This window comes from Mobula hypostoma, chromosome 12 (assembly GCF_963921235.1).
Source record: "Mobula hypostoma chromosome 12, sMobHyp1.1, whole genome shotgun sequence".
Classification (NCBI taxonomy): domain Eukaryota; kingdom Metazoa; phylum Chordata; class Chondrichthyes; order Myliobatiformes; family Myliobatidae; genus Mobula; species Mobula hypostoma.
In genome coordinates this window covers 73,871,877-73,892,719 of record NC_086108.1, presented here as the reverse complement: position 1 = coordinate 73,892,719, position 20,843 = coordinate 73,871,877, and the positions used below count along the sequence as shown (strand labels likewise).

The 20,843-nt window shown below is 40.3% G+C and overlaps 1 protein-coding gene across 6 annotated transcripts in view; it reads left to right on the top strand.

Annotated features, from left to right (window-relative positions):
- Nucleotides 1-20,843, top strand: part of mast2 (microtubule associated serine/threonine kinase 2) — a 457,841-nt gene that overhangs the window by 208,197 nt on the left and 228,801 nt on the right. The window contains exon 1 of one of the 6 annotated variants that reach the window (XM_063064395.1): nt 14,454-14,903. The exons of the other annotated variants lie outside the window; for them this stretch is intronic. Within the exon in view, the coding sequence (XP_062920465.1) occupies nt 14,812-14,903 (92 nt within the window). The 5' untranslated portion in view covers nt 14,454-14,811. Of the gene's footprint in view, nt 1-14,453; nt 14,904-20,843 lie in introns of those variants that run through there. 6 annotated transcript variants of the gene reach the window in all.

The following is a 20,843-nucleotide window of genomic DNA, read 5'->3' as shown; positions in this document are numbered from 1 at the left end:
TTTGAAACCCATCAAATATAGAGTGGGCGTGGAGAGAAAGTTTCCTAAAGTGGGGGAGTCTGCGACCAGAGTGCACAGCCTCAGAATCGAGGAACATTCATTTGGAACAGAGTTGAGGAAGAATTTCTTTCGACAGAGGGCAGTAATCTGTGGAATTCATTGCCACAGACAGCTGTGTAGGCCAAGTCACTGGGTATATTTAAAGTGGAAGTTGATGGGTTCTTGATTAGGCAGCGTATCAAATGTAATTGGAGAAGGCAGGACAATTTTAATCAAAGAATTAAGTTGTTACGATGTGGCTTAGATTATTACCAAATTAATTATGTAAAGATTTATGCTGATTTAGAGTGACTTCTCCGATTGAACGTGCTTCATAACCATATACCTCATGATATTCACTATTTTTATAGTGGAATTTAACAAAATGGGGCTTAGGTGATAACGGATCGAGGTGAGGTAGGTTACCTGTGAAGGATAGAAACGGGAAGTACGTCTGTGAGGCCGGTGTTCTGTGCTGGGTGTCAGATGTGGGAAGTCTGGGAGACTCCCAGCCTCCCGGAAGGCCACATCTGCACCAGGTGCGTCGAGCTGCAGTTCCTTCAGGACCGGCTTAGGGAACTGGAGATGACCTTCGTCTGGTCAGGGAGAGTGAGGAGGTGATGGAGAGGGACTGTAGGCAGGTAGTCACACTGGGGCCTTGGAAGACAGGTAAGTGGGTAACAGTCAGGAGAAGGAAGGGCAAGAGTCAGATACTAGAGAGTACCCCTGTGGCTGTCCCCCTTAACAATAGGTACTCCTGTTTGAGTACTGTTGGAGGGAGCGGCCTACCTCGGGGAAGCAACAGTGGCTGCACCTCTGGCAGAGTCTGTGGCTCAGGAGGGTAGTTAAAGGAAGAAGGCAGCAGTAATAGGGGACTCTCTAGTTAGGGGGTCAGACAGGTGATTCTGTGGACACAGGAAAGAAATGCAGATGGTAGTTTGCCTCCCAGGTGCCAGTGTCCCAGGTTTTATTGATCGTGCCCACGATATCCTGAAATGGGGAGGTGAACAGCCAGAGGTCGTGGTACATAATGGTACCTACGACATAGGTAGGAACGGGGAGGGGTCCTGAAAACAGACTACAGGGAGTTAGGAAAGAAGCTGAGAAGCAGGACCTCAAAGGTAGTAATCTCTGGATTACTGCCTGTGCTACACAACAGTGAGTATAGGAATAGAGTGAGGTGGAGGATAAATGCGTGGTTGAGGGATTGGAATGGGGGGCAGGGATTCAGATTTCTGGATCATTGAGACCTCTTTTGGGGCAGGGTTGACCTGTACAAAAAGGACGGGTTGCACTTGAATCCGAGTGGGACCAATATCCTGGTAGGGAGGTTTGCTAAGGCTGTTGAGGAGAATTTAAACTACAATTGCTGGGTGGTGGGAACTGAACTGAAGAGACAGAGGAAGATGGCTCACAGATGGAGAAAGCTTGGAGACAGTGTGAGAGGGAGGATAGGCAGGTGATAGAGAAGGGATGCGCTCAGACCGATGGTTTCAGATGTGGCTATTTTAATGCAAGAAACATCATGAACAAAGCGGATGAGCTTAGAGCGTGGATCAGTACTTGGAGCTATGATGTTGTGGCCATTACGAAGACTTGGTTAACTCGAGGGCAGGAATGGTTACTTAGAATGCCAGGCTTTAGATGTTTCAGAAAGGACAGGGAGGGAGGCAAAAGAGGTGGGGGCGTGGCACTGCTGATCAGAGATAGTGTCATGGCTGCAGAAAAGGAAGAAGTCATGGAGGGATTGTCTAAGGAGTCTCTGTGGGTGGAAGTTAGGAACAGGAAGGAGTCAATAACTCTACTGGGTGATTTTTATAGACCACCCAATAGTAACATGGACATAGAGGAGCAGATAGGGAGACAGATTCTGGAAATGTGTAATAATAACAGGGCCTGAAATGTTGACTGTACCTCTTCCTAGAGATGCTGCCTGGCCTGCTGCGTTCACCAGCAGCTTTGATGTGTGTTGCTTAATAACAAGGTCGTCATGGTGGGCTATTTAAAATTTCCAAATATTGATTGGCATCTCCCTAGACCAAGGGGTTTTGATGGGGTGGAGTTTGTTAGGTGTGTTCAGGAAGGTTTCTTGACACAATATGTAGATACGCCTACAAGAGGAGAGGCTGCATTTGATCTGGTATTGGGAAATGAACCTGGTCAAGTGTCAGGTCTTTCAGTGGGAAAGCATTTTGGAGATGGTGATCATAATTCTATTTCTTTTACCTTAGCATTGGAGAGGGATAGGAACAGATAAGTTAGGAAAGTGTTTAATTGGAGTAAGGGGAAATATGAAACTATCAGGCAGGAACTTGAAAGCATAAATTGGGAAAAGATGTTCTCAGGGAAATGTACAGCAGAAATGTGGCAAATGTTCAGGGGATACTTGTGTGGAGTTCTGCATAGGTACGTTCCAATGAGACAGGGAAAAGATGGTAGAGTACAGGAACCCTGGTGTACAAAGGCTGTTGAAACTCTAGTCAGAACTGGGCTGAGAAGTGGCAGATAGAGTTCAACCCAGATAAATGTGAGGTGGTTCATTTTGGTTGGTCAAATATGTTGGCAGAATACAGTGTTAATGGTAAGACTCTTGGCAGTGTGGAGGATCAGAGGGATCTTGGGGTTGGAGTCCATAGGACACTCAAAGCTGCTGCGCAGGTTAACTATGTGGTTAAGAAGGCATACCGTACATCGGCCTTTATCAACTGTGGGATTGAGTTTAAGAGCCCGAGAGGTAATGTTACAGCTTTATAGGACCCTGGTCAGACCCCACTTGGAGTACTGCGCTCAGTTCTGGTCACCTCATTACAGGAAGGATGTGGAAACTATAGAAAGGGTGCAGAGGAGATTTACAAGGATGTTACCTGGATTGGGGAGCACGCCATATGAGAATAGGTTGAGTGAACTTGGCCTTTTTTCCTTGGAGCGGCGGTGGATGAGAGGTGACCTGATAGAGGCGTATATGATGATGAGAGGCGTTGATTGTGTGGATAGTCAGAGATTTTTTCCCAGGGCTGAAATGGCTAACAGGAGAGGGCACAGTTTTAATGTGGTTGGAAGCAGATATGGAGGAGATGTCAGAGGTAAGTTTTTTTTTATGCAGAGAGTGGTGAGTGCGTGGAATAAGCTGCTGGCAATGGTGGTGGAGGCAGATACGATAGGGTCTTTTAAGAGACCCCTGGATAGGTACATGGAGCTCAGAAAAATAGAGGGCTATGGGTAACCCTAGGTAATTTCTAAGTAAGTGTTCGGCACAGCATTGTGGGCTGAAGGACCTGTATTGTGCTGTAGGTTTTCTGTGTTTTGATGTTTCTATGAGAAAATAGTTTTATAGAGCTTTTTGTGTAACTAAAGCAAAATCTTCTTGTACAATTAAACAATACTCGGTTTAACAAAATGAATTAAAAAGCACCTGTACACTTATTTTTTTTTAAGAGCATAACTATTGTCATTATATAGCAGATATAGTTAAATGCAACTTTTGACACACACTGGTCCTCTCCAAGGCTTTCTCTCTTCAGTCCTAATATCCTCTTCTCTCAGCCATAATATCCCTCCTATGTCTATATGTAAGTATGTCTATATGCATACTTACCCATGTTCCCAATTAATCTGCTGCTGCACAGCTCCTGACCCTACCCAGACACTTGTGATGCTGACCACACTCCATCTGCATATATTTTTCCTGTGGTCCTCACCTGGTCCCTTTACCCACCACGCTCTTCCTGCATAATGATGGAATTCATAGCTATGTTCCATCTGCCCATTTTTTGATATGCTCTGGCTCCTGATGTGCAATAAAAGTTGATGGGCATTATATGTATTAAAAGTACTTGTTTACAACTTGGCCTTTTGGTATCAATTGGAAAATACTGTATGTGGAGTGTAGAAAATAACTAACACAAGTCTTAAAAAACACTGTTGATAAAAGGAAGTTGCTGTTATGGCTAGGTAATGCTATTTGCTACAGAATAAATGAGAAAATCAATTCAACCTATTGGTGGGCTCTTTTAAAGCTCAACGTGGAAAAGCAGGAACTGTTGAGGTGGGGAAGAACGTCAAGGTGAAGGCCTGAGCCTACATACATTCAGTTTTGTGTTTGTTGGATTTGGAGGATTTGCAGAGTTAATGTTGGTGGATCTCTCCTGTAATTGGAACATATCTAATTATTATGTAGGGAATTGCTTGGGATGACTTGCTTTCTCTCCTTTCTGTTAGCTTTGAGATAATTGGTAAGACCAATGTGAGTCTGGCAGACTCTACTCAGATCAGCTGGGAGGCTCTTGACTGAGTTGGCAAGTGGAGTATCTGGGTGGCGGTGTGCTTCTTCTGGCATTTCCGTTATGTTTCTTTGTGTTCTTCACCAATTCTGAATGCTCTTTTACTTTGAAGGGTAGAGAATCTTTGGGATGTTGGCTTTGAGAGGATGTTTATGTGAGTTCACATCTTGCATGTAAAGGTAGAGGATTATACAGAAACATTGTTAGTGGTATTTCTCCATTGCTTTGATGTGCCTGTTGTAAGTGGTTCATGTCTTAAAAGCATACAGGCAGATCTGGTGGATTGTGAACTTTGTGCTGGGTTTGAGGACTTCTTCCTGTAAATTCTTTTCCTCACAAGGCAAAAGTATGTGCTGATGAATTGATGTTGATGACTTTTAACATCAATGTCTGTCTTTTCTCGGAAGTGCCTGCTGAGATTATGGGAAATGGTCCATGTTTTCTTAGGATCTTGTCATATTTAAAGAATATTTTATGATTTTTGCGTTTGGCTTTTTGCTAGCAAACTTTCTGGAGATAATACTGTGGATGGATGTTGACAGCTGAGTGTGAAAGTGATTGAACTTGTGATTGAAAGCATTTTGGCAGATAGAATCAGTCTGGCTTTACTATCAGTTAATCATGCTAGCATGATTGCTTTTCTGCAATGCCAGTAAAGGCATGAGGTACTTCATTGGAATGTTTTTGATGAAGCTTTCTGCATTGAAGCTCACCAGGCATTTGCACCATGTGATGTGCTTTTCCTGCTGCTCTTGGGAATCAGAACGTGCTTAACGCTTTGCTAAATAAAATAATGAGCAGCTCTCTAGATACAAATACCGACAAGCAGACCTAAGCCCTGCTGAATCACAATCACAATAGAAATCAACTGATAATACTGATAATGTTGGTGGGAGAATGGACAGACAGATCAACCAATGGTACAGCCTGGTGGTAACCAAACTGTCCGACTTCTTAAATTCATTGGCTTTGCAATGATTTGTTCAAAAATAAACATTAATGCTTATTTATTTATTAGTGCTATTTTGGTTTTTTCCCCTTTTTTTGTAATTGCACAAGTTTGTTTTCTTTTGTGCATTGGTTGGTTGTCCATCTTTGTAGTGTGTGGTTTTTCATTGGTTCTGTTGTACTTCTGAATGCCTATCAGAAAATGAATCTCAAGGTAGTATATGATTACGTGTGCATACTCTGATAATAAATTTACTTTGTACTCTGAACTTTTGAACTTTAAACACATTGAATGGAAAGACACCATAAGCAACTCTGAATAATGTACACATGGTGACCTGCACTTTAAATTTTCCAAATTTCATTGACTTCTCCCTGCAACTCTGTCAATTGGGAGATGGAATACGTACAGAACCAGAAAATGAATAAATGAATTGAAATGATGGAGGCAGTGGTGTGAAAATCCTGGGAAGAGTGTATGTGTTATAAGTGTAAATAAGAATAAAGTGGGCTACGTTCTTAAATTCTTAACACCACTAAGTTTGTGGGAGAAAGGAAAAAGAGAAACAAGCTGTGCAATGGAAGAAAGAAACCAGGAGGATGGGAAAAGGCATAGATGACGGAGAAGAAAGAGACAGAATAACGCAAAAAAATCTGACAACTTCTGCCATCCATAGGAAGTTGGCTTTAGTAAGCCATATCCTAACAATCAAATGAAAAGAGAATTTTTAATCTGAGCTGGATTCAGCTGCAGGCAACACAGAAGCTATTGTCCCAGATATGTGATTCAAACTGCCTCTACCACATTCAACAGAAATATGCTTATATTTATTGTTTTTAAAGTTGAGTTGAAAGTATGAGCTGTTAAAATTGCAGCAAAAAAGAGATGGTGTTGAGGATAGAGGAGATTCGAGAGCTTTGATTGATGTATAAAATATTATGAGAGGCATAGACTGAGTAAATGCAAGCAGACTTTTTCCACTGAGGACTTCAACTAGAGGTGATGGGTTAAGGGTGAAAAGTGAGAAGTTTAAGGGGACCATGAGGGGAAACTTCTTCATTCAGAGGGTTGATAGAGTGTGGAATGAGCTGCCAGGACAAATGATGCATGCGAGCTTGATTTCAATGTTTAAGAGCAATTTGGATAGGTACATAGATGGTTAGATTTGGAAGGCTATGATCTTAGTGCATGTCAATGGGAGTAGACAGGTTAAATGGTTTGGCATGGACTAGATGGGCTGAAAGGCTTGTTTCTGTGCTGTACTTTTCTATGGCTCTATTACTCTATGACCAAGATGAACACAGTAAGCAACAGTACATCTGATGATTGGAATTGTGGGATATGAAATGGTCAAAAAATGACTGTAGAATGGGTTAACTTTTATTGATTTCTGTACTTGATATGATTTGACTGGGTAAACAAAAAGGAAATAATGTACTGCTTGCACTGTTAAGAATTTGAAGCATTGTAGGACTTGTAGCAGACAATTGGTGCAGTTAAATCTGTAAATCAGTTTATTATTGTCACATGTACCAAGATACATGAAAAACTTTCCATGAAATCCAAACAGATCATTTCATTGCCACTGGGAATTGAGGTAGTACAATGCAACGTAGTGTTACATTTACAGAGAAAGTGCATTGTAGGTGGACAATAAGGTGAAGGCCATTACAAGTTAAATTGTAAGGTCAGGAGTCTATCTTATCCTATTGCAGGACTGTTCAATAGTCTTATAACAGCACGATAGAAGCTGTCCTTGAGCCTGGTGGTATGTACACTCAGACTCTTATATTTTCTTCCTGATTGGGGGGGGGGCGGGAGGGTGGAGGAGAAGAGAGATCATGCAGGATGGGTGTGTTCTTTGATTATTTGGCTGCTTATCTGAGACAGCAAGAAGTGTAGGCAGAGTCCGTGGAGGGGAGGTTTTATTTTCCTTTATTCATTTTTAGCCGTGTGGGTATTGCTGGCAGGGCCTGTTATTAATTGCACTTCCCCTGTTGTTCTTCAGAAGGCAGCAGTGAGCCAGCCAGCCTTTTGAACCTCTGCATGGAGGTTACAATGCCTTTGGGTCAGGAGTTCTGGGATTTAGGCCAAGCAATGATGAAGAACCAGTGATGTATTTCCAACTGAAGATAATATGTGACATGCAGGCACTAGTATCTCCAGACACCTGCTGCACATGTCCTGCTTTGTGGTTAGTTTATGTTTTGAGAGGTAACCTAAATAAGTAACTGTCGTATATTTTCTAAGTCATTTCTATCACAGCGCACCAGTGGAGGGAATGAATGTTTACTGGGACCATTCAAAACATGTTGCTTTCAGTTATTAGGATACTCTTACAGTTCAGGGTTTGTAATTTCTAGGTTAATTATAGTTTGAATTGGTGGCAAATAACCACATCCAGCAAAATGATTGCTCTTATCTGTTAATGTAGATTGTAAGATAACTATTAGTTCATTCCCTGTCCTTTGAGAGAGTCCAATTGGATTCCTTGCATCTCTCTTGGAGAGCAGATACTCACAGTTGATTTATTTTAATTCGAGAGATGTGGACTTCACAGGCTGAGCCAACATTTGTGCTTCTATCCCCAAATTCCTAAATGGTGGTGAATTGCCTTCTTAAACCGCTACAGTCTAGAGGTATAGTATATCCATAATGGTGTTAGGGAGGAGGTGCCAGTTATTCTGAATTAGTGATTTGATTAGATTAGATTCAACTCAACGTTATTGTCATTGTGCCAAGTACAGATACAAAGCCAATGAAATGCAGTTAGCCTCTAACCAGAAATGCAAAGAATAGTGTTATTTACAAAATAACTGTGGAAAAAAAAGTAAATACTACAGCACACAAATATAAAAGTTCTGAGACAGTACAATATGGGTGCAATACTGCTTAGCGCTGTGATGGTTCAGCAGGGTCACAGCCTCAGGGAAGAAGCTCTTCCTGTGCCTGCTGGTGCGGGAGCGGAGGCTCCTATAGCGCCTACCGGATGGGAGGAGAGTAAAAAGTCCATGGTTAGGGTGAGATGCATCCTTGATAATGCTTATCACCCTGCCCAGGCAGTGTTTATGGTAGATGTTCTCAATGGTGGGCAATTGGGTGCCGATAATCCGCTGGGCAGTTTTCACCACACGCTGGAGTGTTTTGCGGTCTGATACGGGACAATTGCCATACCACACTGAGGTGCAGTTTGTGAGTATGCTCTCAGTGGTAAAAGTCCGTCAGTATCCTGGGACAGAGGTGAGCTTTCTTGGTGTTCCGCAGGAAATAAAGGTGCTGTTGTGCCTTTTTGATCAGGATGGAGGAGTTCAGGAACCAGGTGAGATACTCAGAAATATGGACACCAAGGAATTTGAAGCTTGATACGCGCTCCACTACAGCTCCGTTGATGTAGATGAGGGCGTGAGTGTGGCTCCTAGCAAGCCTGAAGTCCACAATGATCTCCTTGATCTTCTGGGTGTTAAGGGCCAGGTTGTTGTTGGCACACCGCGTGGCCAGGTACTGGACCTCATCCCTGTAGGCCGTCTCGTTATTCCCTCTGATCAGACTAACCACCGTGGTGTCGTCTGTGAACTTGATTATGGAGTTAGAACCATGTACAGGAACGCAGTCAGAGGTGAAAAGGGAGTGATATTCAGTATTTATAAGCCAGGAAACTCTGTGGCTTGGAAGAAAAATTCATTTGGTGGTATTTCCATGTTTTTCATTGGCCTTGGGTTTGGAAGGTGCTTAAAGGGGACTTGGTGAGTTGCTGCAGTCAATCCTGTAGATAGTACAAACTGTTGCCACTATGTGTATTGCCACGATTCTGCAGGGGTAGATGAGTAGGTCTGCTATGTCCTGTTTAATTTGAGTTTCTTGATTTTTTTTTTTGTAAATGAAGAATCATTTATCCAGCAGATTTAGAAAGTCAGTTACTCACTGCTGGATTCTGAGTCTTTGCCTGCTCTTGTAGTCACATTGTGTTTATGGCTACTCCAGTTCGGTTTCTGGTTGATGATACAGTGTTTGATAGAGGGAATTCAGTGACAGTAATGTCCTTGAATCTAAGCAAGTGACCACTAGATTTTCTCTAGTTGGACATCATCATTGTTTGTCATTTGTGTAACGTGATTATGACCTTTCACCTATCACCCTGGGTCTGGATATTGTCCATGTCTTGCGCATTTGATGTGTATTGATCCATGATCCGAGGACTTATGAATAGTGTTGAGCATTGTGCAATCATCAGTGAACGTCAATACACACTTCTGATCTTATGATACATAACATTTCCTCTGGTTGTCGAGTGTCACCATGGATTTGGTGCTCAGGTTTCTGAAACTCAACTGGACACAGAAGCAAAAAATGAAGTGGATTAAGCTAGAGGGAATAAAATGGTGGATTAGATCAGGAAGTTCTGCATTGGATAATACTGATGAGGTGTGGCAATGAACTTGGTTGACTGCAGCAAGAAACATTATATTTCTAGAAGAGAATTTAGGCTTGAAATGTCAAGAATTAACTTTCTGTGCCAAGTTTTGTTTTGTTTCCAACACAAATGCAGCAGTTTGAAAATAGTGGTACAGCAGGAATTATTAGTGGGGCACTGTAACTTGGAGAGCAATAGCTGCCTTACCTGAGGTTGCTTACACTGTTTCTTCATTCTCATTTTGATATAGCTAATTCAGGGCAAATATTTCGCTGTATTTTCTTGCATCTCTCCCCCAGAATATAAGCTTTCGGCCTCCATTTGCTGTGTTAATCAAATTGTTTGTAGATAAATTTGATATAGACATTGGATCTCCAATGAATTCTGACTCCAGTTTGTTTCAAAACAAATCTGCAATTTGTACATTCTGTTTGATTGTTCTAATTTGAGAATTCTCTCTTACATTGATGTTATTATAACTGAAACTCTAAACTGAAAGTTGCTAGAAACAACTGTGATAATGGCCATTCATGAATTGATATCTACAAGATTGTAATTTAGTATTCCAGTTCAGATTCTTGTTTTGGAATTGACTTAACTTGCATTCTTTTTAATTATCAATCCAGGTAATCCGCTGATCTTTGTTAGTAATTAGTTGGGAGACAGATTTGAAAACTTTGCTTTCTTTTTCCTTCATGTGTAGTCCTCTGATAATGGTGTATATAAGAAATAGTTTGTGGGGCATCTCTAAAATTTGCACATACATGCACCTTTTACTGAGTAATAATCTGTAATAGCTTAATCTCATTCAGAAAACATGTCTTTTTTTTCCCTGATGTTTTAACATGTAGGAACTTAAAATGGTATTACAGGTGTCCCCCGCTTTTCGAATGTTTGCTTTACGAAACCTCACTGTTATGAAAGACCTACATTAGTTCCCTATTTTCGCTAACAGAAGGTGTTTTTACTGTTACGAAAATAATCAGCGCGTGATAAAAGGCAGCGCGTACCCCGAGCAGCCGCTCTCCCCCAGATTCGGAACAACATTGCTTAAGCACGTTGCATTGAGCAGCCATTAGCAAGATGAGTTCTAAGGTGTTGGAAAAGCCTGAAAGAGCTTGTAAGGGTGTTACACTTAGCGTAAAACTAGACGTAATTGAGCGTTTTGATGGTGGTGAACGAAGTAAGGACAATGTGAGTTTGGCTTGTGGAAGTTGACGAAGATGATGTTGAAGAGGTTTTGGCATCCCATGACCAAGAACTGATAGATGAAGAGCTGATGCAATTGGAAGAGGAAAGGGTAACAATCGAAACCGAATTCATTAGCGAAATGAACGTGAAGCAACTGCGTGAGATTTTCGCTACAATGATAAAGTACGAGTTTAATTTTGAAAGGGTACGTAGGTTTAGGGGATATTTGCAGGATGGTTTGAGTGCTTACAAGGAACTGTATGATAGAAAAATGCGTGAGGCTCAGCAGTCAAGCAAGCCTTCCACATCAGCCACAGCAGATGACGAATCTCGACCTTTGACATCGAGGTGGGCAGTCATAGGAGAAGATGAGCTGTCTGCTCTAATGGAAACAAATGACGAGATGACACCCCAGTGTCCCACCACCACAACCCCCAGGCCGCGAACAGATACTGATTCGCGGAGAATGCAGCAGTAGCTGGGAGGCACACAGCACATCTTTAAAAAAAAAGCCAAAATAAACCTGCTAATTAATTAGGTGCCGCCTGACATGTAATTGTTGGCCCAGATCAGAGGTGATTGCCGATTGCATTGCCTCTGATCTGGGCCGACATTTATGTGTCAGGCGGCACCTAATTAATTAGCATGTTTATTTCGGCTTTTTTCTCAAAGATGTGCTGGGTGCCTCCCGGCTACCGCTGCACCCCTGCATGCTTCACGGCAATGTATCGGTCGGCGGCCCGGAGGGCGGGGGCCACTGCACCACCCCAACCAGCGATGACTCAGCCTAACACACCATCATCAGTGTGCTCGGCGCTGAACCAATTCCGGTAAGTGATATTAAATTGTACATACATTATTTCTACTTTATATCAGCTGTATATTTTTATGTGTTATTTGGCATGATTTGGCAGCTTCATAACTTAAAAGTTACTGGAGAGCGTTTTTTTGCCAACAGCACTTGCGTGAGATTTTTGCTACGGAGAACAGTGCCGGCAATGATTGTGGAAAAATATTTCTACTTTATATAGGCTGTGTATTTATCATATCATTCCTGCTTTTACTATATGTTACTGTTATTTTAGGTTTTATGCATTATTTGGCATGATTTGGTAGGTTATTTTTGGGTCTGCGAACTCTCACAAAATTTTCCCATATAAGTAAATGGTAATTGCTTCTTCGCTTTATGACATTTCGGCTTACGTTTCATAGGAACGCTCTACCTTCGGATGGCGGGGGAAACCTGTAACAGCAGTGGAAGTTACTATAATAGCAACTCAGCATTGTAGATTTAAATTTATAATTGTAGTTAATGCAAAAAAAATGTTGCAGCTGCCCAGGATATGAAAGGCATAGGCTCATGTCATGGGTGGTGGGCAACAGATCTTTATGAGCTCAATGAAGGGGAAGAGTCTTAATTGGTCAATTTTGGCAGAGGGGGAAGGGCAACCGACAGATGAATATAAAGTTCTAGGGAATTTGTAATGTTGAAGGGTCATTGACCTCTTAAATATTTCTTGTAATTTGCTTTTATTTCAAGTTTGCAGCTTCCGTTTTTTTAAAATTTAGCATTTTTTGCTTTTTACTCCTTATAATCAGAATGTTGAATGTATTGCTGCCATCAAATATTAAAGTTATAATGGTTCTGCCGTTGGGAAAAAGAAAATATGGCTACTGGCTTCTGAAACAAAAAATGATGAAGGGTCTCGGCCCAAAGCATCAACTGTTTACTTTCCTGGGGCTTGCTGAGTTCCTCCAGCATTTTGTGTGTATTGCTTGGATTTTCAGCATCTGCAGGTCTTCTCCCATTTGTGTTTGAAGAACTTAGCCAGTTAGGCAGCATCCATGGAAAGAAAAATCAATCAATATTCCCAGACATCAACCTTCCTTAGAGCTGGGGAAAGAATTGAGGTGTAATACAGAAACCTACACAGAGATTGATTAAGGTAGATTAGTTGCTATTTAGTGGCATCAGTATTCACTTTTCACACGCCAAGTGATGAGATTTATTTCAGAAAAATGAAGTAAATTTTAAAATTAATGAATAGCTTTGTGTAGTTGTATTTCCCTGAGCATTACCAAATTCACTGTATGCTGGAAACCTGAAATGTGCAAATTTTGGAATAGAGAAACAATTAACAAATCATGTGGATAACCTTTAGGCTGACAGATAGGAGCTGAAATGCCGTATGTCATAAAACCTTCTTGTTTGAGGTATTGCTCTATATATTTTACTTCACAAATTCTGTCCACTTACTATTTTATCGTGGTAAATTGTACTTGCCCATTTGCAAGTCAGAAGAAATGTTGCAATTCTCTGGGTAAAGCAGCATTTGAAAATGAGAATGTTTCTTTATCTGAAAGGAAATAAAAATCTAGAAGTTGCACATGCTTTTCATGAACAAATTTCACATTAGAAGTGTTTTTACTTGGGTTAGATTTTGCTAGGAATCATTTCCAGGTGTCAGGGGAGGGGTGAAGTAAAGAACCGGGAAGTTGATTGGTGAAAGAGATACAGGGCTGGAGAAGAGGAAATCTGATATGAGAAGACAAAAGGCTATGGAAGAAAGAAAAAGGGGAGGAGCACCAGAGGGAGGTGAAGGGCAGGCAAGGAGAGAGAGAAAAGGGGATGAGGAATAGAGAAGGAGAGGGATCATTACTGGAAGTTCAAGAAATCGATGTTCATGCTATTAGGTTGGAAGCTACCCAGATGGAATATAAGGTGTTGCTTCTCCAACCAGAGTGTGGCCTCATTCCAGCAGTAGATGAAGCCACACAACTACCATTTTGGAATAGAAAAGGGAGGTGGACTTAAAATGGGTGGCCACCAGGACCTTCTCCCTCACCACCATTCAGGATCCCAAACAGTCCTTCCAGTTGAGATGACACTTCTCCTATGTGTCTGTTGGGCTCATCTACAGCATCTTGTGCTCCTGATGTGGCCTCCTGTATGTTGGTGAGGCCTGACATAGATTGGGAGACTGCTTCACCAAGCACCTACCAGAAAAAGCAGGATCTCCCAGTGGCCACCCATTTTCATTCCACTTGCCATTCCTCTACTGACATGTCAGTTCAAGACCACCTCTATCGTAATGATGAGGCCACACTCAGGTTGGAGGAGCAACACCTTATATTCTGTCTGGTGACCCTCCAGCCTGATGGCATGAACATTGATTTCTCAAAATGCTCCGTAAATGCTCCACCCTTCACCATCCCCAATTCTCATTTCCCCCTCTCACCTTATCACCTCATCATCTCCCTCTGGTGCTCCTCCTCCTTTTTTCTATGGCTTTCTGCCTTCTATCAGATCTCCCCCTCTCCAGCCTGGTATCTCTTTCAACAAATCAACTTCCCAACTCTTTACTTAATGCCCCCCCACAAGTTTCACCTATCACCTTGTGTTTCTTCCTCTCTTCCCTCCACCTTTTTACTTTGATTCCTCCTTTTTTTTTCTCTCCAGTCCAAAATGTTGATTGTTTGTACTCTTTTCCATAGTTGCTGCCTGGCCTGCTGATTTCCTCCAGCATTTTCTGTGTGTGTGTGTGTGTGTGTTTTGCTTGAATTTCCAGCATCTGCACATTTTCCCTTGATTGAGATAATTAAGGCCGATGATTCATAGAGGGTTGCCCAGACGTACAAGAGATTGCAATGTCCCTCCTGCCTCATGTTTTCTCACATCTTGAAGGCAGTCTATTTTGCAATTATTCTATGGCCATTCTGAATATAGTTCTTTAGTCTGATGTTCTATCCAGTGATAAGTGTAGCAGTTGAAAATTCTTCATGCAGCCCTGGTGGAAACCCATAGGTCTAATTTCAATATGTGATTCTGTGTGTAAAATACTACCCTGTTGCTTTCAACATATTTTTGCTTATCCTCATATTTTGTGAGGGACTCCAAGGGGCATTGGCACTACAAATCCATCAAATTTAAGCTTTTTGTAATGCCTCTCCAAATCTGTCATTCCATTTATATTACAGTGCTAGACTTAAGGACATGCTCTGAGCAAATGAGGCAGCATGGAAACCTCAGGAGGTAGGTATCTATATCTTTGTTTTGTTTATTTTATCTGCAGTGAAAGTAAATTACTGCCTGTAGTATAATATACTTTCTTTTGAACTGCTTTATGTTTGGGCTTCACAAAGCTGAGGAGAATCAAAACAATTTTGGGTGTTTGCAAATACGAAACTATGTCACTATAATGGCCAAGTTATTTTGCTCTTTTGAGACAATTGGAAAAAGCCTTTATATGCTTTCAAGGTCTCTCTTAATTTTGTGGACATTGCTTCATGAACATCATAGACTGAAGGCTTTCTTCATTATGTTGTGACTAATTAGTCATTGATTATCATAAATGCTGCAGCATACTTTGAATTTTTTCCATGTTTTTCAGTATTTGGTGGTGCTCTATTTTCAAAGGGCTTGCTTAAAAGAAAATAGTATTGTTTCTTAAATGGCATTAATATACAAAACTTGGTATTAAAAACATGCTTGTCTTTACATATATCAGAAAGGTTCATTCCTCATAGGTTAATCAGGTAATTGATTTTCTTCAGTAAATGTATTCCTTTTGGAAAACCATGCTAGTCTGTTGTTCCAAATGTGGCCAATTAAACCTATTGAATAATAATGCTCCAAAATGATCCTCTTATAAGGGTATCAAATGCTAAGTTAGGTACAGGGGAATTGATGAAAAGAAATGAAAATTACCTTTTGAGTTGACTTTTGAGTAGACTGAAGTGAGAGATGTTTGCTATCAGTGCACGTTCAATGAGTACATGCAACTTTCTTTAATAAAAATTAAATATTCTGATAAGATTTTGGAGATTTCCAAATTATGATGTATTTGTTTTTGTATGTTGGTTGATGCTGTCATGGGTTAAGTTTGAAATCATCCATACAAAAGATTGTGTGCTGTCTAAGTTTGAGTGTTTAGATATTTCCACAAAAGAGTACAGTAAACTGTGAATTTTGGAAATCTGAAATAAAAACAGAAAATACTGAAAATACTTGGCCGGTTTGATAGCATTTGTGAAGAGAAAGCTGGAAATAATCAGAGATATAAACGCTTCTTACATGCAGGTAATGCAAGGAAATGAAGTAAGAACTGAAGGGATTTTGTGATTAGGTAGAAGACAATATTTTATCTCAGGACATGGAATAAAACTAAGATTAGTCTATCTGAGCTGTTATTCCTGCTTCATATGTATAGTGTATGTATGCAAGACCTTCCATCCTATTATGGACCATTCACTTTGTTTTCTCCCCTTCTCACTTTCTATCTAAGTCATAACTTACTTTATCTTCAGCTCATTTCTGAGCTTGTTAATCTTAAATGTTAACTTTGTTTCTAAACAGATGCTACCTGACCAGCTGACTATTTGTACCTGGTTCTCTTTTTATTATAGATTACTCAAGTGCTTTGTTAAGTACTGCTGTTTTGCATTACTTTATCCAAATGCCTGTCCAATATCAATTTATAAAAGCTATTTTGATATTGAGAACTTGAAATGAAAACAAAATGTGAAAGTACTCAGCAGATCAAATGACATCATTGGAGAGGAAAACTGAGTTAGGATGACATTGGAACGAGTTAAGGATTTAAGGAATTTCTAAGGTTCAAAATGTGGAGGGGTTGAAAGAACTAAAGGGAAGATTCACAGTAAGAGAATAGACAGGGCTGCCAGCCTTTCCCTTCACTCCTACAGGAACTTAGTGCCCCTAAACTGTTCCTATCTCACTACTTGCTTTACCCTTACCTGCGTATAGGCCTTCTTTTAATCAACCTTCACAACTTCTTGTGTAATGCCATCAAAATTTGCCTTGCCCCAATTTAGGACTTAAACTTGTGGGCCAGTCCTATCTTTTTCTCTTACTGTCTTGAAAGTAATAGAATGATGTTCACTGGTCTGAACATTAGGCTTACATCTGATATACGACTTCTTAACAAGACCACAATATCCCTTGATAACCAACGATCAAAAAACTAAGTTCCTACCAGATGTGCCACACATTTGTTTGCCTTTCCCCTTACTCTTATAGTTACTAGTGCATGGGACACTAATTCAGAGATTACAATCCTAGGGATTTTTTTTTAACCTTCTGACAAACTCCCTATATTCACTTTGCAGGATCTCAACGGTTTTCTACCTGTGTCATCAGTTCTCATTTGTACAATTAACTTCTGTTGCTTCCCCCTCCCCCCACCTCCATAAAATCTTGTTCGCCCAACAGACTCCCCTAGATTCCAGCTTCCTGAGCTGTGCATCATTGTGCTGCATCTGAGGTAAGTGGGTCTCTGCCTGGTTCCCTGCCTACTCCGGATCTTATCATCTCAAATTGCTGATGAGCCATCAACGGGCTCAACTTCAGCACTCCTCCCTCCTCCTCAAACCTTACTCCCTCTGAATACACTGCCCTCCACTCTCTTTGCATCAAACCTGCAGACAAATGGGGTGCTGTTGTTGTGTGACGGACTGATCTCTACCTTGCTGAGGCCATGTGGCAACTCTCGGGTACTGCTTCTTACCTACCCCATGAAGAAGACCCCACTCTGGACCATCAGAAAATTGTCTCTGACACCATCATTGGCCTCATCAGCTCTGGAGAACTCCCATCCACAGCTACCAAACTCATAGTTCCCTTACCCTGCACTGCTCACTTCTACCTCCTTCACTTGTGAATCTCCTGGGGTTGTCTATTGTGTTTGGTGCTCCCGAAGGGGGGCCATGTCTGCATTGGTGAGGCCTATCGTAAACTGTGGTCCACTTTGAGCACCTCCACTCCATCTGTCAAAAGCAGAATTTTCTGGTAGCCAACCATTTTGATTTCTATTTCATTTCCAGTTCCGAGATGTCGGTCCATAGCCTTCTGTACCACGATGAGGCCACTTTCAGGGTGGAGGAGCAGCACCTCATTTTCTGTGTGGGTAGCCTCTAACCTGATAACACAAATATTGATTTCTCCTTCTGGTAATTTTTCCCTTCCCCCTTCCCTCCTATTCTATTCCCCACTCTTGCCTCTTACCACTCCTCACCTGCCTATCACTTCCCCCTGCCCTTTTTGGTTTTGCATCTTCTCCCTTTCAAGTGCTGGAGAAGAGTCTCGGCCCTAAATGTCAATTGTTTATTTATTTACATAGATACTGCCTGACTTCTGAGTTCTTCCAGCATTTTGTTTGTGTTGCTCAGGCTAGTGCTGCTGTTCTTCTCTGAAAGTGTCCAAAATGATACAGTAGACCTGTTACTGAGGAAAATATCTAGTTGGATAACGATATTTTGTTTGTTCATGCAGAATAAGGCCTCAATTTGAAATTCCTGTACTAACTGCAAATTACAACTTAATCCCTTAAAAGAGACCACAAAATAGATCCTTATGGATTATTTGATTCTTTTTATCAGTAGGGTACATGTTGAAGCTTGACATAGCTTCAAATTGTACATGATTTATTGAAGTTTTGATATTCTAATTTCTATATTATTTACATATCTACACTGTAACTGGCTTTAAATACAAAATCTTTAAAAATAAAGCACACTGAAGCCAAATGGTTGGCAACAGATTTATTTTAGTAAATAATGTAAAAGCATTTACAATTTTTAAGTAAATGTTTACTTATGTACTACTTGGTTTGAATATCAACCCATGGATAATTATTTCCTAAACTTTCGCATTTTGGATAGAGTATTTGTAATATTAACACATCTATTGGGCATGTTACCTTTTGTATACTAGTTCCCTAGATCTCTGACGATTAATGGGATTCTGAAATCTCTTGTGCCCCAAAGTGAATCCGGACAACAGTTTGGATTGGTTTGTTTAAATTCAAAGTACTGCCATTCAGGTGGCTGTTGCTTTCTAATTTTAGCTCGAGTTGTTATGCTGTTAGTCTGTAGATTGATAGATCCTCTGCATGAGTTGAAGGGATTAGTTCATTTGCTTTTTAAATTTTGAATGTTATAGCATGAGTATGCTTGGGATGAAGAGGAATTGATTGTAACAAGTCTGGCAACTTCTGAATGTGAACATTTTATTCTCTCAACCATGTAATGGGTGACTCTGATGGTTCATAAGATATCCTGATTTCCTGTGAGGGTTGAACAAACTTGTACTGACTGCTTCCATTGCACAAAACACAGCTGCCAGTATTTTCCTGAGTGATGTCAGTTTTATGTTCGTATTACCAGGACAGCTTATGTTCTCTGTCTGTGAAGGTGTTAGATAATCCAGCAATGAAGAAGAGACGGGAAGGACTTGGGGCCCCACGCTTGCGGATCCAGTAAGATCTCTGTAAATTTAACTTCCTTGCTTTTAGTTGGATGTCTTATCAAATGGATTTAAAGATATTGTGTATTTTATCAATATAATTCATACACTGATCAAATAATTTTTTTAAAGAGGTGTACATGCTGATTTAATCTGTTAAATTCTCCACCACTGTGGGTGTTATTGACGCTTAGTAATTCTGTGGCTTCTTTAGTCAATGACTAAGACGCACATGAATCCATTAAAACTATTTTATATGTTTGAAATGTTTCTGGATCTGTAGTTAACTCATGTTTTGGACAGGAGGAAATACCTCGTGTAATGTAATTGTTATATGGTTAATTATATTGAAAAAAATGGCAAGAAATTATTGATCAAGAATTCAATTTATACTATAAAATTAAGAACCATAAGTAAAGTACCTCAATGGATATATTTATGTGAAAATTATCATTCAGAATGGTCTAAAAATATGCTTAAATATGATCAAATATTGTTGACTCACAAGATTCCAACTTAGTCTGCCCTATCTGCATATCGGAATACATTGAAAACCATCTGACGAATGTGCTGCAGCTAGTAAAAGTGAATGAATGCCATCAGGAACAATTGTAGCTCAGCTTGTTTAAACAGGTTTTGTCATTTTTTTCACAAAGCTTAACTCAACCACAGGAAGATCAATACCAACATATTTTTCTGCTAAATTCACTCTGCACTGCAAACCTGAATAGTTTGCTCCAAATTTATAATGGCATAAAATGAACAGAAACTTCATAAGTTTGTTGGGTACTGAATTGCACAAATAGGCAACTTCATAGGAAAAAGATAATCATATGTTATATGCTTATGTAATGTATGTGTGATATAATTCATGGAAAAGTATAATGCAAAATGATTAACAAAGAAAAGGTTTCTTCATTCACTTATTTAATGGTGCTCACTGACGCAGTGCTGATTTCACAAGACTTAATTTTTAAAAAGTTGACCAATTTAAGTAGAAGTCCAAGTTTGGTTAAGGTTTTATCTGTCAGTGTTTAAATGAATTTTTCTTTTTTTGCTTTTGTAGTTTGTTTTTCCCAATAACTGTGCAAACACTGATTACCAGTGGGGTGGTTTGAATAACAGGCACTATTCTAGGGTCTACCTTCTAACAGAATTTGTGTTGGGGTGATATTTCAAACAGTAGGAAAAGGTTTAACGCACTAAATTGTGAATAGATAAAGTTCAGGAACCTTAATTGTTTAGTTTCTCCCACCCTTCTCTGAACCTCTATTTTTGAAAAAGTTTTAAGCCTTGGTGCTAACCCATGTGTACAAGTGCTGGATGAGAAGTCTCAAAATGCAATGTTTTTTGATAAGGTTTCAGGTTATGGCCTCAACCTTGTCCTCCTCTTCCTCCATATTTCCATCTTTTTCCCTCTAGGTATATCTGCATCCGAGTATTTTCAGTGGCATGTTGTTGGTGGTTATGACAAATCAAAATTATATTAACACTCAATTATGTATTGGCAAACTGTTCACTAATTTGGATTATAATTGATTTTGTGTTTATGGATACAGAGTAGTCACATCTGTTGAAGAAGGTTGTTCATTTAGATTTACTGAGCTGTAAACTAGGAATCTTGCATTGAAGAACATTAGAGCATGAAAGTGTAAGAAATAGGAGCAGGATTAAGCCACTTAGCCCCTCAGCCCCTCAAATATTCCCTGC